The sequence below is a fragment of the Polypterus senegalus genome, chromosome 12 (assembly GCF_016835505.1).
Source record: "Polypterus senegalus isolate Bchr_013 chromosome 12, ASM1683550v1, whole genome shotgun sequence".
Classification (NCBI taxonomy): Eukaryota; Metazoa; Chordata; class Cladistia; order Polypteriformes; family Polypteridae; genus Polypterus; species Polypterus senegalus.
This window is the reverse complement of record NC_053165.1, coordinates 62,951,250-62,969,742: the sequence shown is the minus strand read 5'-3', so window position 1 is coordinate 62,969,742 and position 18,493 is coordinate 62,951,250. Positions and strand designations below refer to the sequence as shown.

The 18,493-nt window shown below is 36.8% G+C and overlaps 2 protein-coding genes and 2 non-coding genes across 5 annotated transcripts in view; 1 reads left to right on the top strand and 3 right to left on the bottom strand.

The window, feature by feature from the left end:
- Positions 1-2,273: 2,273 nt before the first annotated feature.
- On the bottom strand, positions 2,274-12,394 carry rnf185 (ring finger protein 185). The gene is made up of 7 exons (XM_039771854.1): positions 12,052-12,394; positions 9,736-9,938; positions 9,407-9,425; positions 8,839-8,951; positions 8,516-8,570; positions 5,519-5,636; positions 2,274-4,833 (listed from the first exon to the last, which is right to left on the bottom strand). Exons 2-7 carry the CDS (start codon positions 9,885-9,887, stop codon positions 4,736-4,738), a joined length of 555 nt encoding a protein of 184 aa, XP_039627788.1. The 5' UTR covers positions 9,888-9,938; positions 12,052-12,394; the 3' UTR covers positions 2,274-4,735.
- Positions 12,395-12,779: 385 nt separating this feature from the next.
- On the bottom strand, positions 12,780-12,888 carry trnal-caa. Its single transcript has 2 exons — positions 12,851-12,888; positions 12,780-12,825 (listed from the first exon to the last, which is right to left on the bottom strand). It is a non-coding gene; the product is annotated as a tRNA-Leu (tRNA).
- Positions 12,889-13,258: 370 nt separating this feature from the next.
- Positions 13,259-13,366, bottom strand: trnal-caa. The gene is made up of 2 exons: positions 13,329-13,366; positions 13,259-13,304 (listed from the first exon to the last, which is right to left on the bottom strand). It is a non-coding gene; the product is annotated as a tRNA-Leu (tRNA).
- Positions 13,367-18,216: 4,850 nt separating this feature from the next.
- si:ch211-225b11.1 (uncharacterized protein LOC561694 homolog) overlaps positions 18,217-18,493 on the top strand; it is a 38,665-nt gene continuing 38,388 nt past the window's right edge. For both annotated transcript variants that reach the window (XM_039771850.1, XM_039771848.1), the window contains exon 1: positions 18,217-18,383. The gene's annotated coding sequence lies outside the window, so the exon portion shown is untranslated. The remainder of the gene's footprint in view (positions 18,384-18,493) is intronic.

Sequence of the window (18,493 nt, the reverse complement as noted above, 5' to 3'; positions counted from 1 at the left end):
TCTCATTTTGCCACTCCACTGTCTTGATTTTGTTTTGGTTCCTGAGAGCACCACTTCCATGTTTTGTGGTCCAAAGCAAACCAGTACATCCCAGACCTTCATTTTCCTTTTCAGATACTTTATTGAAAAATACTATTAAGATGGGATCCCCTGTTGGCTCATTTTGCATTTCATTGTTGTTTGGCTGCTGGAAACAATTATGGGTTCTGAATTATAAAAAAGCGAGTCACTTCGACTTAATATAAAAGAAAGCAGCTTCTATTATCAGCAGTAAATGGTTACTAATTTAAAAAAATGGCTGGAATAAAAAAGTGTAGCCATTGCAATCCACGTTTGATACCTGTGTCTGGCGTTGGGGCTGCCCTTGAGAAAGAACCAGTCCATCACAGGTGGACCAGCACCCCAAGCCACAGGCCTACAACATTCGGTCATGTTAACAATTTGAACACAAGCTTTAAAGGAGAGTGAACTGGCAGTTTTGTGGAGTACTTTTGCCACTTTTCCACAAATACAGGACTAGCTTGTTATTTTCACTCTGCACAACTATTTTTGAGCATGGAAGTCGTCAGGGCACTGCAGAACGTCTTCTAGATCAATTGAGTTGCCCACAGGCCCTATGCACCTCTATTAAAAGCCTGTCTAGTAATTTTCTGTCTGCCCATACCACATTTACCATTAAAATACATAACAAAACAAACCTAAACAGAGCTCTGGAGTCGGAGCAGACATTTTAGAGATTGTGCAGGGAATCTGATACTTTAGGACACAGCCATTGCAGAATGTCCAGAAAGTTTAAAATTGGTCAATGTCTGTTACTTTCTTTTATAGTTTTAAGCTTGCTATTTATTGTGTATGTAGTATTTGTGCACAAACATGATTCCATTTGTTTAGTGACAAACTAAAGACATTTAAGATATAGGACTGTGTTTCCTACTTATCTTTAGCACTGCACTTGGTAGCCTAACAGCCAGCATTTCCAACCACCCTCTCCATTGTTTCTTCAGTACAACACTGGTTATTGTTGGCCTCCTCTCAAAATAAACATACTGGACCAGAAAATATACTCATTATTTTCCTAAGTCGGCCTAATAATAAAGCCCAAGGGACTCACATTTACTAGGTTTATACTACAAATAAATAAAACAATTTCTTAATCACAGAATAATCCAGTCATCCCAATGGCTCAAAACCAGTTAGTAGTACTACTGTAGAGTGCACAGAGTACTGGGAAGTTCTTACTTGTATGTCTGAACACATAAAAGTGCAGCATTCTACCTTTCACTTGTTTCAGATGGTTCCATTGTTTATTTTGTAGGTAAAATTTTTTATCAGAGTCCTTAAATTATATGGCAGGAATTCTCTCATTTTCTTTAAAACACAATGGATTGCTCATCATCCAGTTTCTTGATGCCACCATAGAGAACATTTTTAAAATCTCAAAGTCACGGATGGCAGGAGCTGAAGCCTGTGGAAGGAAGGAAACGGCCCGGGATGGACTGCCAGTTCAAGGCAAATCTTACACAAAAACCCCCACCCAAGACCACTTTAGAGTTGCTAGTCAACCTAACATTGACAGTGGTCGTGGGGGTGAACCAACATGAATTTTATTTTACTATATACATGAACACACCGCAATACACTTGATTTTAATATTAAGATTAAATGACCGCTTAATGAGAAGATTGTTTTTTTTCCTCCGAGTTTTGAGTTTATAAATCACATTACAATAAGCAAAATAAAGTTCAGTCAAAAATACATTCAACAGAAAAATGCAAACATGCTAGGTATTAAAACAGAATTCAGTCAAACTTCCCCTAGACTTTCCAATATGAGGAAGCTCCTTATGAGGCAAAGGTCTGGCATGATTGTTCTAGAACAGCATTAATGACTTAGTGCCATAGTCCGAAAAGACTTTAAACTCATCCTTTGAAAAGAAAAAAAATAATTTTTAGTTTTAGATCACATAAGACATCACTTTCCCATTGAGATAGGGAGGCTGGGTTAGGATTCTTATAGGTGACACACACAAACTATTTGGTGGGGGTGATCACAATGGATTTTTTTGTTGCCTAATGTTACTGCATCTGGTGTTTCTCCATATAATGCTATTAAAGGATTGGGAGGAATTGTAAATCCTGCACTAAACTGGCTCGTACAGGCACACATTCGAGTTAACTAACCAGAGTGTTTCTAGACATAGCACTGGAGTGGAAATTTATAAAGTGAGCACTCCTGCTACATGCTGTCATGTAAAGTAAGTAAGTGCAAAATAAAACTGTTCAAAAATACATTTATTCATTTCATAATTACTGTACATAGATGTCAGAGATTAATGAACATTTAAGAAATACATTTTGTACACATTCTATCAACAGATTTCATAGATTCCTTAATCCGCATTAAAGGGAAAAAAAAACAATTGCACAGTTCAAAGTGTAACAAAAGTAAAAAAGACTTGATGTGCCAAACAATCATGATGAAACTGCAAATGCCATTGGCGATGTCAAAAAGGTGACTATTGACATAAACTGCACATCAGATGTGTACGCGGTTACTTCCATATCAGAGCTGGCCAGCTTTACACAGGCGTGGAGGCGCTCATGTCTGATAAGCATATTTGAACTTTTTATTCCACAGCACATGCCTGCATTCTTTAGCCTTTCCACCAATCTTAACTTAAAGATGTACTGTAGTTTACACAGTTGAGAGTTGTGCACAATGCATAAATCATTCAGTTACATGCAAAATTGTTGTTGATGTTAATAAATGACATATTAAAAGTGGCTAGATAAGCATTATCTAAATGCTAGATTAAAAACAATTATAATTGAGATGAATCTCCTGTTTTCTACCCGCACTTCAGTTTAAATAAATAAGTGCGCTTTTTTCCCTTGAAGGAAGAAAAAAAAATACTGGTTTTTATTTATTCAAACTAGCATTTCAGCTTCTTGTGTAGTTATTTATATAGCACTGAACATTATTTGTTCATACAATTTTTCTTAAAGTATGAATTATTAGAGTGCAAGCAGATTTAAGTATTAGTAGTTTAAACAATTTTTGAAAGGTGGCAACAGTATAATAAAGGAAGCTGTGGCCCATTACTGGAGTCATGTTCTACTTCAATAAAAGGAAAAGGACATGCCTAATGGTTTTTCTTTTCAAAACAAACAAACCATAAAAATCTGGAGTATGAAAAGAAAAAAAATGATGCAGTAAGTAAATAACCGTGAAAATAAAAACGCTGTACTATTTCTAACTGAGGTGAGATTTAAATGGACAGTGTAACTACTTAACACCACAGTTAAAGACTTTACAGAACTATACTGCAAATTTACACAGACGAGTATGTTGAAAATGAACCTTCCTGAAAACCCTCTACAAGAAAAAAAAAAACCTGAACAGGCATAAAAACAGGAGCCACTTCACAAATTGAGAAGCAAGTGTTTCCCTATTTGATGACCATGGTGTTGTGCCAAAGCTTTATCACACATCCTTCACAGACCTTGTTGGCTACTCAGCCTTGATTTACAAGGAAACCAGTCCAGCCCTCAATTCTTCAAATGTGCCACACTAAGAAAGGCGGACTCTTAAAATGAACACACAATGCGATTAAAAAAAAAGGTTATCTGTAGTCACCATCAAGGTAGATTCAGGAAGCAAAACTGAAAAGACAAAAGGGACGCAAGTCAACTCCCCACCATGTTAAATGTGTGTGTTTTATATTTTCTTTCTGTTAGAGAACCTGTTTTGTTTTTACATGCGTTTCAAGAATCTAAACTGTCAAACATAAAGGGGGTCATGCAGGGTACTGGCCAAAACAGTATTAAAAAAAAAAAAAAAGCCTGAAGGAAATTAAGAAATTACTAGTGAATAGATTTTCCACCCTCCTGCCTACTAAATTAAGCTAAGGTCTGCCACAAACCAGGCCTCCAATGACTGACTGCACACAGTCTTTATTATCACTGTTTCACATTCATTTTTAGAAGCTCAGATCTGCCATCTACTGTTCTCCGTGTACAGTACACCATTTAAGTAATTATTAATATTAAACGAGCTGCTGTACGTGGATTTAAAATTTACATAAAAGATTCAACGTAACTATTACAGCACTCCAGCATTTCAAATGATGGCAACCGGCGGTACAAAAATGTACTCCCAAGACATTTTGATTGCTACTAATACTTCAAAGTATTTTAAAGACAAGAAAAGCTTAAAAATATATTTTAAAATATTTTTTTTCTTTAACTAGTAAACTGACATGATTCCAATAAAATATTAGTTGCTCTCAAAGTAAGCATGATTTTACATTAACACTTGCTTCCAACAGAGTATGCTGGTTTCCCAAAGAAATTCCAGTTCATTTACAGTTTCACCAAAGCATTACATCTATTTGGTAATTTTATTACAAACTCGATACAAGTCTTACACTTTCCCTGAATGAGGATTTAAATTGCTTAGACAAGTGTTTCTACGTAAGCAATATCACTGAACTGCTTAAAACCGTAAATCCTATTAGAGTATTCTATTAAATTTTTCCTGGCTAATTTAATATCAATTGTTTATGTAAAAATGTAAATTCTTCACCAAATGCAAAACAGAGTACAGATTTATAAAGATATCTCCTCAATTCAATTGTTACTGAGAACCTGAAATGGGGGAAGGCAGAGTCATTTTAAGTGTGCTCTGTGTTGTTTGTTTCTCTTCCACTCTTTCATGTGTGTTTTCATTTCTCCCATTAAGCTATAAGCAGCCAAAACATAATCAGTAGGGCAACGAAGAGGAAAAGACGGGACAGAAACTGTTCATCCATGTATTGGGGTGTTCCAGGCACAGCTTAATAGGAAAAAAAAAATAAATAAAAATGAAGCAAATATTTTTCACAAAAACTGAAGTCTTTTAACTGAATTATACACAATTTCTGCTCTGCATGTGAGATTAATAACCCTATAAAAACCTTTATGCATAAAAGGTACTATTCACAAAAGTAACAAAACAATACACACTGCATGTCACCCAACTAAACTGTGTCGATTCAAAAGTAACACTTTAACCAGAACTTCAGGACTAGCCAAAGCACAAGACCATCAGTACTCACACCACTATTCAGGGGCGGTTGTTACTCACACGCCTTAACAGCTGCAATGCTCTGTGTTATGCGACAGTGGCACAATTTCACTGTATTAGGTACATAACACATTTAAACATGCTCTTAATTACAGTCCTGAATGTAAGTGAATACCTGGCTACAATAAACAGTTTGTAGATACTCAAGAGTATTAACATGACAGAGTATAAAGTGAATTTCCCAGTGTTGACATGGTCCAAGCTGAACACCAGAATACCAGAGTCAATGTGCTCTAAATGTCCCACTTACAACATAAAAGTCTTTATTTTTCAAACTATTCAAATGTTTGCTTTTTAAATTTATTTCTAGACAGAAGCAAATGTTTCATAATGACTGTTATACCAAGCTCATACTATAATATAAAGAACTCGCTCCAAAACAAATAAAAAATACCTGGAGGTGGTCTGCCATCATTAATATTGAATGCTGTAGCAAAAATACCAAAAGGAAAGGCACCAATCCCAAAGGACATCTGGAAACCTCCATCTCCAAAACCAAAACCTTGAAAGCCCTACAAAAAAGCAATATTGATAAATACCAAGAGCATTTCATTATTATTTCCGGAAATAAGTTGTACATAAAAACACATTCTGCATTCATTTCTACTATTTAAACAACAGAAATGCATTTTTTTGGTATGGGAAAAGTAATTACATCCTTTATCATTGCATCAAATGCCTGAATTTACAATCACACATACCTAAACAGACATAAATATTAGAAAGAGGGTTCCACCTTATATAAAAATCAGAAACCTGTAGGTTGGCTTGGACATAGCAGTTGACAAGTGTGTGGCTTCATCAAACCATAAGCAAATGGACCTCCACAAAATGCCTATGAATTCTGTGAAAGGTTTAAAGCCGTTTCCAAGCAATTTTCAGCAAGGAGGAATATTTCAGACCACTGCTAATATAAGCAGGCTAGCTCATCTCACCAAATTCAGCCAAAGAGCTGCCTGTAACATGCTGTGGTACCTCACCAATAGCCACATGGTAACATCAAGGGATTTTCAGGTAAGCCTTACCTCAGTCAATGTCAAACTGCATTAGTACATCTGGAGTTTTTTTTTTGTCCTCCCTGGCCATCGGATCTTACTTTTATGCTATGTTATTAATTAGTGTTCCCTAATTTTAATTATTTTGTCTTTTTCCTTTCTTCATCATGTAAAGCACTTTGAGCTCATCATTTGTATGAAAATGTGCTATGTAAAATAAATGTTGTTGTTGTTGTAGTAGTTAACCATCTAGAACCCATCACACAACTTCTGCCCAAATGTAACATCAGGAAGAAAGAATATAGATGCACAACTAAGAATTACCAGATAATGTCTATATGAAGGACTATACTAGAACAATGTGATCTGGATGGACGATACAAATGAAGAACCTCTTGGCTCGGATGCTGTATTTCATGTATAACAAATTCCTAAAACTGTTTGCCTTGAAGAACCTCCCACATGGTGGTGGACACATTATGGATAGGAAGTTACTTTTCTGCCTCAGGGCCTGACCAGCTTGCCAGCATAGAGTCAACCCTGAATTCCACATTGAACCAAACAGTATTTGAGGAAAATGAGAGGCAATCTGTCAAAAAGAAAAAACCAACACTGCCACATAAAAATGCTGTGGAGGGGAATCTGAAGGCAGCACATCTAAGACATCTTTCGAACATCACACAGTGGAATGAGCTCTATAAGGAGGATACACCCAGGTGGATGTACAGTGCTGATCTGCAATTGCAAGAAGTTATTTTTGTCAAACAGGCAACACCAGTTACTGAAGCTAATGGTGTACTTAATTTTAAAAACACCTGGCAAGAGTAGTTTTGACGTTGTTAATTATTGCAAGTAGTAATTTTCATAGTTCTTTGTTAAAAAAATAATCACATTTATCTATCAATATTGTTAAAATGCAGATTGAATATACAAACATGCTAATATGTTGAAAAACACACCACCTTTTATTGGGTGTACTTTTGCATAGCTCTATAGAGTAAAGAGAGTATCCTCTGAGAGTAAAACTGGACAAGAAAACCATTTTGAAAACCCCATCATCCAGCCACATCTAAACTGAGGAAGTTTTGAATAAAGGTAGAGAGAATTCTGTCCAGCTAATACTGCAATATGAGATTCTTAAGCCGAATTGTATCAAGAAACGCTACTGGGGCTCCATTAGAACAACAGCAATATGTGTGTAAAATGTCTCTCTGTGACAGCTAAGTCTGAACTTTTATTTCTTTACAATCATTCTAGTGTGTGTGTATATTTATTTATATATGTACTTGCTTACTTATCTGTCCAGTTATGGTATGTATTTAAAGAGTTTCTGTAAACAGCAAAACTTCCCCCGGGGGACAAATAAAGTTCTATCTATGCGATGTGGCTAGAAACTGGCTCATGTACTGAAAAGCAGAATTTTTGGAGTGGTAGTCATTTGGTTTTACACAATATTTAAGAAAGTAGCGTCTTTATTACAAATATTTGTAGCCCTTTATTTGCTGGGTTGTGTGGTTTAATGTCTTGAGGCAACAGTTGAAAACCTATGTAAAAATGAAACAGTCAAATGCAACCAAGACTAAAAGTGAACAGTCTATATTAAAAAAATATTTTCTTTTTCAGATATTTTTCTTCTCAGAACAAAAGTGGCACAAAATACAAAAAGGATATGATGCAATTAAAAAAGTACTGGAAGAACATCTCTCAGGGGAGAAGAAACTGATGCTCTTCTTTTGGGACCTTATGAAACATTCAGTAATAATGTCTCCAAGGACCTCTCCTGATAAAATGAATTCAGAGGTAGTGCTGCTTCTATAGGTCTTACAATGCACTATGCAACTCTTTCATCACATGCTGCTTCTGCACCTAAAATATCAACTCAAAACAAACTGGGATTCTAGAACAGTAGAAATACCGAGAAATAAATAACATCAGATATAGCGAGACAGAATAAACAGCCACGTCCTAGGCCACCAGACTAGGCTTCATTGTATTAAGCAGGTTCAGACAGACAGACTAATGGATATTCATTCAACAAATAGCACCTTCAGAGTTTACAGCTCCAGGGGCCTAGTCTGGCCACTGTCAAGTGTGGACTTTGACCATTTTCCTTGACTCCGTAAAACAGAAACAACAATCATTTTAACTGGTTATGAATAAACAAGTGTGGATGTGTGCATTAAGTGTAACAACCTACACTGGACTGGCATTCTAACCATTACTGCCTTTGTACTATGATGCCAGGAAGGATTCTGGCTCACTGTATCTAATTATTGAGCAAAGTAGGTGAAAAAATAAATTAGTAAAATGGATTTTTACAAATCAACATAAGCAGACAATGGAAATCATTTCTTCATACAATTTGAAAAACTTTATCAAATAAAAGAACAAATTACCCCTCTGTTTTCTGGTTCAGGTCTCTGGCCCTGAGGTCTCGGTGGTGTTTTTTCTCTATATAAAAGAGACAGAAAAAAAAATTACAAACAAAACAGATAAATAAGAGTATGTGATTTAGGCTTAAAATGTGTAGAGAGAAAATCTTATACATTTTGAACCAACCAGACTGATTACTAAACAAATCTTTTGTTACTTGCAATTCAGGGCTACTCCTTGTACATGACTTGTCGCCCGCCTGAAACTCATTTTAGGGTAAAAGCTGATACACACCGATCAATGGAGTTAACGCACAAGTGGGTACTTTTAACAGCAAGGTGCTTACCTCGGGTCCTGCTGTCCTGTACTTCCTCTGCCATATAAAGGGATGACTTTGTCATGACTGATCCCAGCTTTGCACACTGGACACACTTGTCTGTTTGGCCTGGTCTCTAACCACTATTTTGGAGGAAGGAAGGCAAGAAAACATATTCCATCAATTTTTGAACTAAAAAGTGCATAATGAGTTTTAACATACCCAGTGCCTTTTTGTAATTAGGCCTACTATCTTTATTTTATTTCTCAATTAAAAATTACATATACTACATGTTTACCATGCAAATATTTTAATATTCGATGACTACCAGAATTGTACTGCAACAAGCCTTGCAAGCTGACATATAAATAACATGAACTGCAACAAGAAGCCAGTAATCTAAATATACAGTAGTCCTAATTGAGACAAATGTTAAAAGTGCAATGATGCTGCAATAATGTTTCAAGTTAAATAATATGCAATACAAAAGCCCTGTTAAGTAACGCAAATTGCTCTATGATAGCTGCTACTCAGATCACTGGGAGTTTATGCAACAAAAGCTGATGAAACAAAATGAAAAGCATGGAAGGTATTGTACCTGATGTAAACAGGGCCAGCTGCAAGTGAAGCCACAGTAGTGCACATCAAGAGAGGGGGGAAAAAAGAGAGACACAATGACCAATGTTAAACTGGACATCTAAAAGTTAGCCTCATGTCTTGCATTTCTTCTGATGAACTGCATGTACTCTACTGCTTCTGCTCAATAACAGTTTCAATTCACCCACCAAAATAAAAAATAAACTTGTTATATAAATACAATTTCAAACTGTAGAATAGTAGTAATTTTATTTTTAAACATTACATGTACAGTAATCATTTAAATTAATTTTTGCAGTCAAAAAAATAAAGATATTAGTTAAAACTCACCAAAACAGATGTCCACACAGACTGATGACCGCATCTTTCGCTGTGTCCAAGCAGATGTTGCACTCAAAGGTGCTGTCCTGACTGCTGCCTTCTCCTGAAGGGCCACTGGCACCTCCAGAGCAAGCGGATTCTGCTGAAGCAGAGCTTGCCATCACTAGCCACTTGCTGGGGATCCAAAAATATCACCCTCAGCTTCAATCACCCTAACAAAAGAAAATGGAATAAAATGAACACCACAGAAATGGACAATTAAAGTGGTGCCAACACTCAGAATTCACATGCTGGCTCATGTACTCTATATTTAGCTGACAACCTTTTACAAGGCATCTTACAACATCTGGGTATGTTACGCCCATTTGCATACCTTTTTTTTAACAGTTGGCGCACATAAAGGTTAAGGAACATAAGCAGGGTCACACAGAGGGACAGAGGCAGGAATTGAACTAGCAGCCCTGTGGGTTAGAGTTTAGTATCCTATCCTGGAGGATTACTTAACCATGACTGAACACTTAACTGAATGATGTCTCACTGCAGTCTGAAAAAATACCAATCTGTATATTTAAGTTAAAAAAATCTAAGTGTAATGTAGTTTCAGCCAAAAAACAGAAAAAAAAGTATAGGTATTATATTTTGTCACATAAATGACACCTTAAAATAGGATGCAATCATTAACAATTGTAAAGTGTCTGACTGCTCACAAACTGAGAAATTAAATACAAATTCAACTTCCAAACCCACTTTATCCTAATTAGGGATGCAGGGCAGCTATCCCAAGCAGCATAGGGGACAAGGCAGAACAAAAAAAAAAAACATCTGGACAGTGCACTAGTCTATCGCAGGGTGCACACACACTTATTTGGGCCAACTTCATCAACACCAGTTCACCCAACCTGCATGTCTTTGAACTGTACGAGGAAACTGGAGTACCAGGAAGGGGGAAACCCACACAAACACAAGGAGAAAATGCAAACTCCACACTGGAAAGACCCAAGACATAAAACAATGTTGCACCCCAAAGAAGATATCCCCACACCTGAATTATTTGTTTTTGTCTGATGACACATGCACAATATTCTTATTCAGAATAAGTTATTTACTCTTGAATTTCTTATGGAAAAAAGAAGAGAAAAGCCAAGCAGAATGACACCTTTTATTGGCTAACTAAAAATACTGCAATATGCAAGCATTTCAGGCAACTCAGACCCCTTCTTCAGGCAAGATGTAATACAGAAACTGGAGTTCCCTGTGTTTATATATACACACACTAGGACAACATTGGTAAATCTTTAAATGAAAAATCTTAAATGTTAAAAATGAATAGACTCCTTCAGGCTAAGATTAATTTAACAAGAGAGAGAAGGTCAATGTATGGTCAAGATCTTTCGATAAGGTAAATGTCCAACAAAATTTACTGTACTGCACTTTTTTTTTTTTTTTTAAATCAGTTTCAGGTACAAAAACTCCCTGGGATCCCTGAAGTACAAAAAACTGGCACCTTCCTCTATGGGCAGGCCTAAGAGAACCTTCAAAATCTTCACTTTTCCAAAAATGAAGACTGCTGGGCTCTGCATCGTCTTGGCAATCTAGACAATATTTTTTTTCTGGAAGGCTTTATGGAGTTCATTATTATTAAAATGCACGCTCTTCATGCTAGTATTTTAAAGACAAAGACTCTTGACTTAAGTGACTGCAAAAATGTGCCCTTAACTGGCTAAGGCTGCAAGTGTACTGAACTCGGTTTAGGTGCACAACACAACTAGAGAGATTAGCACAAACACATAGTGCTGAAGTGATATATATTCAGCCTGTTAGGAATTATGACAAAAACACATGTGCTGCTGCCAATAGGCATGACACTTTATGAATTATTCCCCTGTAGTGGTAAGACAAGTTTCCAGTAGAAAAGTATCAATTGTTTAGTTTTTGATATACATAGTGTACACAAATGTTATGAACTTCTTACCCTGCTGTAAAGCTAATTAAACTTCCTAGCCTTATTTTAAACACATCGGTTAAACATCCTAGGTAGCAAAATGCTGCTTCGGATTTCTGGATCCCATGTAACCCTTCTCAAGCTAAATGAACTTTACACTTTGCCAGCACATCCCCGACTCACATCTCACGGCCGATCGTACCGTCTTTTCCTGCTTGTACGATACGGAGAAATGCGATCTTTGACCCGGAGGCCTGTGCAATGCGAGTCTATCTCTATCCTGTTAAAGAAATTACAGAATTTCGCATTTTAACTACTTTTTATATAAGTAAAACTAATGCTATAATGACGCGGTCACCGCCCCTCCTAAAGCAAGCGCTTACCTGTAAAACGCGTCCAAGTCCAAAAAGCACAAAAGCGTCGGGCAGGCGAGACTAGAGACTTCCAGCTTGTGTGGAGGGTGGGGGCGGTGCGGACGGGAAAGAAAACTCGAATGGACCGGTGGTTAGCTCCGATTTGAAGAGCTCCTGTCTTCCAGTTAATCCACTAATGGGCGCCCAGCGTCACAAGTTTCTTCGTTTCTGACATTCGTACGCATTTAGATTTCATCAGCCGGGCTTGTGTTATGTTTCTCTTGGTGTGGAGTCATATCTCTCTCTCTCTCTCTCTCTCTCTCTCTCTTCCCTCACTCACATGATCGCGCACGCGCATTAGAAAGCGGAGGCCACGCGAGTTAGACGGCCGACATGACGTCAATGGAATTTCAAGGACACCTTATTTATTATCCTCTTCTCTTTTCATTTCGGCTGTGCATTTTTTAATCTGGTAATTTGTAATTGTACCTTGGTGATTGAGTTGATTGGAACAATAAACCGAATAGGCATGTTAACGTATTTTGGGAAACAGTGCCTCCTACTGGCCAACTGTCAAATAATCTCTTGGATAACTAGTCAAATCAGCCTTTTTGGTTTTCAGAGATTCCTAAGAAAAACATCAAGACACACGGAGCAGCTCAATTAGGCATTCTGATCTGAGGAAAAACGAAATAGTCACGTCGCGAATATACAGATTTTGTTTTTAAAACGTAAGATCATAACAGTAAAAATTGTGTTGTCAGAAGTGGGATTTGAACCCACGCCTCCATTCGGAGACCAGAACACCCGTATTAGGTAAGGTATGATCCTTGAGTCTGGCGCCTTAGACCACTCGGCCATCCTGACAGACACACTCACACTACTATTATTTTGCATTTTGTTAAGTTATACTTGTGATGTAAGTAAAACGTAAGTTAAATGTAGATTTTTTTGAGTTCATGTTTTCTTCGGCCGAGTCGGCAGAAACAAATCGCTGCTTTGTGAAAATGAAATACAAACCCACCTGAGTAGCTTTTCGTTTTAAAGTATTCACCAACTTCTACTTTTTCCCACTTCGACTTACGTTTGTTTTTTTTAATCCAATTGAGTCGTTAAAAATTATACGTATACAAAAAGAATTAAAGTTTGGCACGTTGGAGCTTAATATACGCATTAAGTAAGCAAACCGGTGTGCACAATATACGTTTTAAGGATATTTACAGGGCAAAAATCGTGCTGTCAGAAGTGGGATTTGAACCCACGCCTCCATTCGGAGACCAGAATACCCAGCCGGGGAAGGAATCATCCTTGAGTCTGGCGCCTTAGACCACTCGGCCATCCTGACACACATACGCGCTTCTCTCTGTGGCTCCTTTGAATTATGTGGCTGCGTCTTACTGTATTGTATATTTTATAAGCTGTTAACTTGGACGGCATTCACACGGTCTCTCCGTGGGGTTACCTTTAACATCCCAAAAACATGCGTGATAGGTTAACAGCATCCTCTAAACTGTGCCAATATGCATGCAATAGTAAATAATTAATGTGGAAGCAAACTACGTTTAAACACGTAAAAAATATCCGCTTCGCGCTAAATACAATACAGCCGGCCTTGAGTCATGTTTCAGAACAGTGGAAGTGTGAAGCAAAGGTGGGAGATTTAGGGGGAGTATATGTCAGGCGCCTTGTTTGAAGTGCTGGATAATAATTCACTTTACTGACCCAGTGTATTAGTTATCTCCAGTCACTTTTTTGCCGTTTCCCAAATTTACCTGTTAGATTTTTCAGCCTTGGATTTTTTATTTTATAATTAACAATATTATAAAGACGTGAAATCATTGTTTTTAAGATTTCATAGTCTTATCAAAAGTCTGCAAGCTATGACATCTGTCAGTTTAAAATTTAAGTCTCATTAGACCTGAGAGAAAGACAGCATCGGGCTGAGAAGGGAGCGAACAGTTAAAGGGAAGGCAAGACGAAGGCGAATTCTATTTATTCCTTTGGAGGTGTCTCCATGATCCAGACAACGGGCGGATATCAAGGCATATCAAATAAAAAGCATGTCGGCAGAAGACTCCCACGTACAAGTATTCGACGGGACGACACAATATCATTTTGAAATCAAATATTTCCCGTTGCATAAAGCTACAGCTTCTGATGAATAGGATATGCCGTTTTTCTTTCTTTGTCTTTTTCTTTCTTTAAATCTCTCATTTCAAACAATATATTTCTGGATTTATTTAAATTTTTAACCACACCTTTCCTAGGCCTCAAACTGCTATATGCATCTGAATTAACAAAATAAAGATAATAGACGTCTCAGTCTGCACAAACAAGTTCAAATTCATATATATATATATATATATATATATATATATATATATATATATATATATATATATATAATATATATATGCGCCTATTTTAATTAAAGGTTTATTACTGTGAAGTAGTCAAAGTTAAAGCCAATTAGCCAGTGAGGAGAAGAAAAATAACTTTCCATAAAGAGACTTTTAAGGGTTACTTTAACATTATAAGATTTCATTTAACACTTGTGTGATTTCTGTGTAATTTTTAGAACAGTAGTTTTCATGTGGAATGTAACTGTACCTTGTTAACCGTGAAAAACAAAAAATAAAGTTTACAATTGCCGATTCTTTCCTGCCCTCTTGTGGCCATTTATATTACTTCTTTTCGAATACTGTACTGTACACTTGAATCAATCTATTCGTTCAAAACCTTTGTAATGCGCTTATTCAAGTTCGATTCATGCAACATCAAGCGGATTTGTTGTCATACAACCCATACACAGCACTGCAGCATTCAGTGGCATGAGATAATGCTCCTCCGGACCGCGGTGCAACATAAACATAGGACAAGAGCAAGACAGATAAGGAACTAAGCTATAGGTTAATAAATAATAGGTAAGTGAACAGACTGTAGTAAATTTAAAAATATATAAAAAAATATATTAATAAATATTTAGTACAAATTAAGAATAAAATACAGTCTAACACATGTACTGAATATAGACTCATTACTGGGAGCAGATCTGAGGGCAGCTCAGTTCAGCGTCTAGACAGCCAAGTCACTGCGGAGCCTGGTAGGACCAGTTTGGATGCTACAGATGGTAGTGGGACAAAGAGACCATGGAAGGTGGGAGTGGTCCTTCACAATGCAGTGGGCTTTGTGGATTCAATGCTTTATAAAGATGTCATTAATAATTAGACATGTATGCCAGCATGGGTTAGCATACATTAGGTATGCAGATTTGTTTTTCTGTTAAATGACATGAGGTTTTGTATTTTAATACATTCCTTTTTTCTGTGGAGAGTGTACATGTAGCATTTTGGTCGGAAGTGCACTATGAAGTCCGCTGTACTCTGTAAATATGACAAAACTACTACTATCAGCTAAATTTGGGACGGGCATCTCTGAATCACAACACTGGCATCTTGATGAGTTCAGGACGATGAATTTAGGCTGTGCTCAGGACAAATAGTAGCTCTGCCAAATAAATTCTGTACTCATCTGTGATTTCTGAAAAGGTCCCACATTCCACTCTGTGTTTGTTTATTTCTACTTTCACATCTGAGTGGGGTGCACTTCATTTGTCCCATCTTGGGTTGGTTCCAGTCATTATTTCCTTTTCTGCAACCCTTTAGATTTCCATAACGCCCCCAACATTATATTAAGTGCTTTCCTATCACACTGCATTTAATTAAAGAAAAATTTCACAAACCTGTGCTGCATAGCACAAACTATACACATGAGGGCACTGTTGTATGAATGAAAAAATATATACTGTATATGTGTATATATATATACACATATATATATCTCTTTAACCATATATATATACACACACACACACATAAATACGGTATATTTAATTGGAGTCAAGTGTTTAGGGTACTGTAACAAAACAGCATTAAGAAGGCAAACAGATTAAAAAAAAGAAGAAATCCATGTTTACGTCCCCCTTCATAAGATGCCACTTAAGTCATAAACTAAAGAAAACACAAAGGAATAGAAAAAAAATGTAGGATGGTTCTTGAGGCCATCTATGGCTGTCATGAGATGAATAAGACTAGAAGTGCATAAGCATTGCAAAAATAAATCCCAAGAAGATGCATATAAATTTAATGTGAAGATCACGTATCGTCACCCTACTGTTTCTCTGCAGGATTTTTTTATAATAGAGAGAGATTGGATTTGAGAGTATTATTTCTCTAATTGAAAAAAAAAGTATCTTCAGGAAAAAGAATAAATATTCTGGAGTTGGGGATCGTTCTAACACTGGCTGTAAAAAAAGTGCGCTTTTACAATATACTAAATATGATTTGTAATATTAAATTTGTGTGTTTTGTAGCAGTCTGTTTTATTTTAGATTTATTTAGATAGTGACTCTTAACTTGTTGCCTCAGAACTCATGTGGGAAAAATGTTCTGTAACAGAAAGAGCAAGCAAGTACAAATGACCTCAATAGATTATTAATACTTATGAGGAAGTTTCAGATTATATAAAATTCTGAGGTGTGTGTAAAATAGACATTCTGAGAAAATAAGTATACTATTGTTAAAAGAGTGGCATTGTTTATTAGAATGTATATTTTTAAGATTAGATAAAGTGACCAGTATGTGTATGCTTCCAAGAATATGTGAAATAGAGGCTTGGGACTTTAACCAAAATTAACTTAATGAACAATCACCCAGACCATGGGAATTTATTGGTTGTCTTAAAATTTTGACTGATGCAATATCTTAACACAAGGCAATTAGCAATAGTCTATAAATTCTAAGGATTTTAAAATAAACATGAGGAGGAGATAAACAACATCCAAAGACAAGACAACTCAGTCAGACTTTGCCACTTACATCTCTCTGCTCCGCTCCTAAACATAACACCTGGTTTAAGAAAACGAAGACTGAAACCAACAAAGCTACAACCACCTGATACAAAGCTTGTTCTGGTTGAGCCTCAGCTAGTGTTGAGATATTCTTGCCTTGTATCTGAGCTTATCTGTGCTGAGTGAATGTTCAATAGATACGCTTTGCAGGACGCATTTGTGAATTTAGGCTAAGAGTTTAGGCATTTCCAGTATTAACATCTCCACCAATATACCAAAAAACTTGAAGGTTAAAGTGCCTTTCTTGGGCACCTTTACACCACAAATCCCTGGTGTAAATAACAGGCTGCATGCAAGAAATAAAAATCCTAACACATGAAAAATAAGCCAATTCAAGGCACACTCAGCCTCATTTTAGTTCATACCTCTCTCCAAGTCAACCAACCCTGTATGGGGACATCAATCTATCACAAGGCACACTAACGCACGCACACACCCACAGCTGGCAAAGTTGATGTTAGCATTCATGTTGTCCTTTCTTCTGCTGTAAGGTGGCCATAGTTAAACAATTAATAACATTAATCAGTTTCCAGCTACATTGTTTTCCCGTGTTTAAACAAATCTGTGTCTTTATGTGTACTAATTCTGTATTTACTAATTTATACTTGCATTTTACATGTCACAGCAGACCAACGCAAAGAGAGAACTTGCAAGCTTCAACCATGCAGTAACAGGCTGGGTTTCAAACTCAGATCACTGGATCTGTACACTACTGCCTCTAACCACTGCCACCTATTTTTTAAAAAAGCATTTTTTCTTAATAATTAAGCTAATGGTTTCCTATTTTTTACCGCATCACAATAATTTGTTTGTAGAACATCTTAAAAGACGTGTAAGCACACAAACTTCTTGAGACCTACTTTAATATGGAAATATGGAACAGTTGACTTTTAATTATTGAGATCTACTGCCAAAACATCATCCAACCATCTTTCATTATTAGCTTAAAAAATCAATAAAATGATAGCTAGTAAACCAACAGACGATTCAGGAAGTGATGACAGCCCAAGATAAAAAAAGACCCATAGGATTAAGTTAACAGACGCGAGAAACTGATTTACAGAAGGAAATCTGAGATTAGGTGAAAGCTGGAAGCTGTTGAAATAGAAAATAAAAAAGATCGTTCACCAGATAAACGAATAAAGGACAGCAGACAGTGAAGACACAGGAGCAAATGAGAAGCAAACAAGCAACAAGGAAGGAGAAATCGTTACGCCCTATGAGTGCTTCGCGCGTGCGCGAGCTGTGTTGTAGCTCTGCCCCGCCCCCTTGATGACATATGCTGGCGCGGCTCACTCCGAACCGCTACGATTTTCCTGCAAATTCCCACTGACCCTTTAAAAAAGGAGGCGGCTGGTCAGGACGGATTGGTACTGTGAATCAGTTACGAGCTCATGCGTCATTCTTCAACCACATGTTGGGTCAATTAAAAATACAGGGAAGAGGTAATCAGGTAAAGATGCTCTGGTTTTGTATTTTTGATTTCGAAGCTTAATGCTAATACAGTACTGTCAGCCCGCTACCAGGAGGGAATGTGGATTGTTAGAGACTTGTAAATTTGTT

Excerpts from the sequence above, each read along its gene's own strand:
- rnf185 (XM_039771854.1), bottom strand. The coding sequence starts at position 9,887 with ATGGCAAGCTCTGCTTCAGCAGAATCCGCTTGCTCTGGAGGTGCCAGT. Across the intron at positions 5,637-8,515 it reads CTGAACCAGAAAACAGAGGG|GGCTTTCAAGGTTTTGGTTT; the intron begins GTAATTTGTTCT and ends GCTTTTTTGTAG. Across the intron at positions 4,834-5,518 it reads TGATGGCAGACCACCTCCAG|CTGTGCCTGGAACACCCCAA; the intron begins GTATTTTTTATT and ends TTTCCTATTAAG.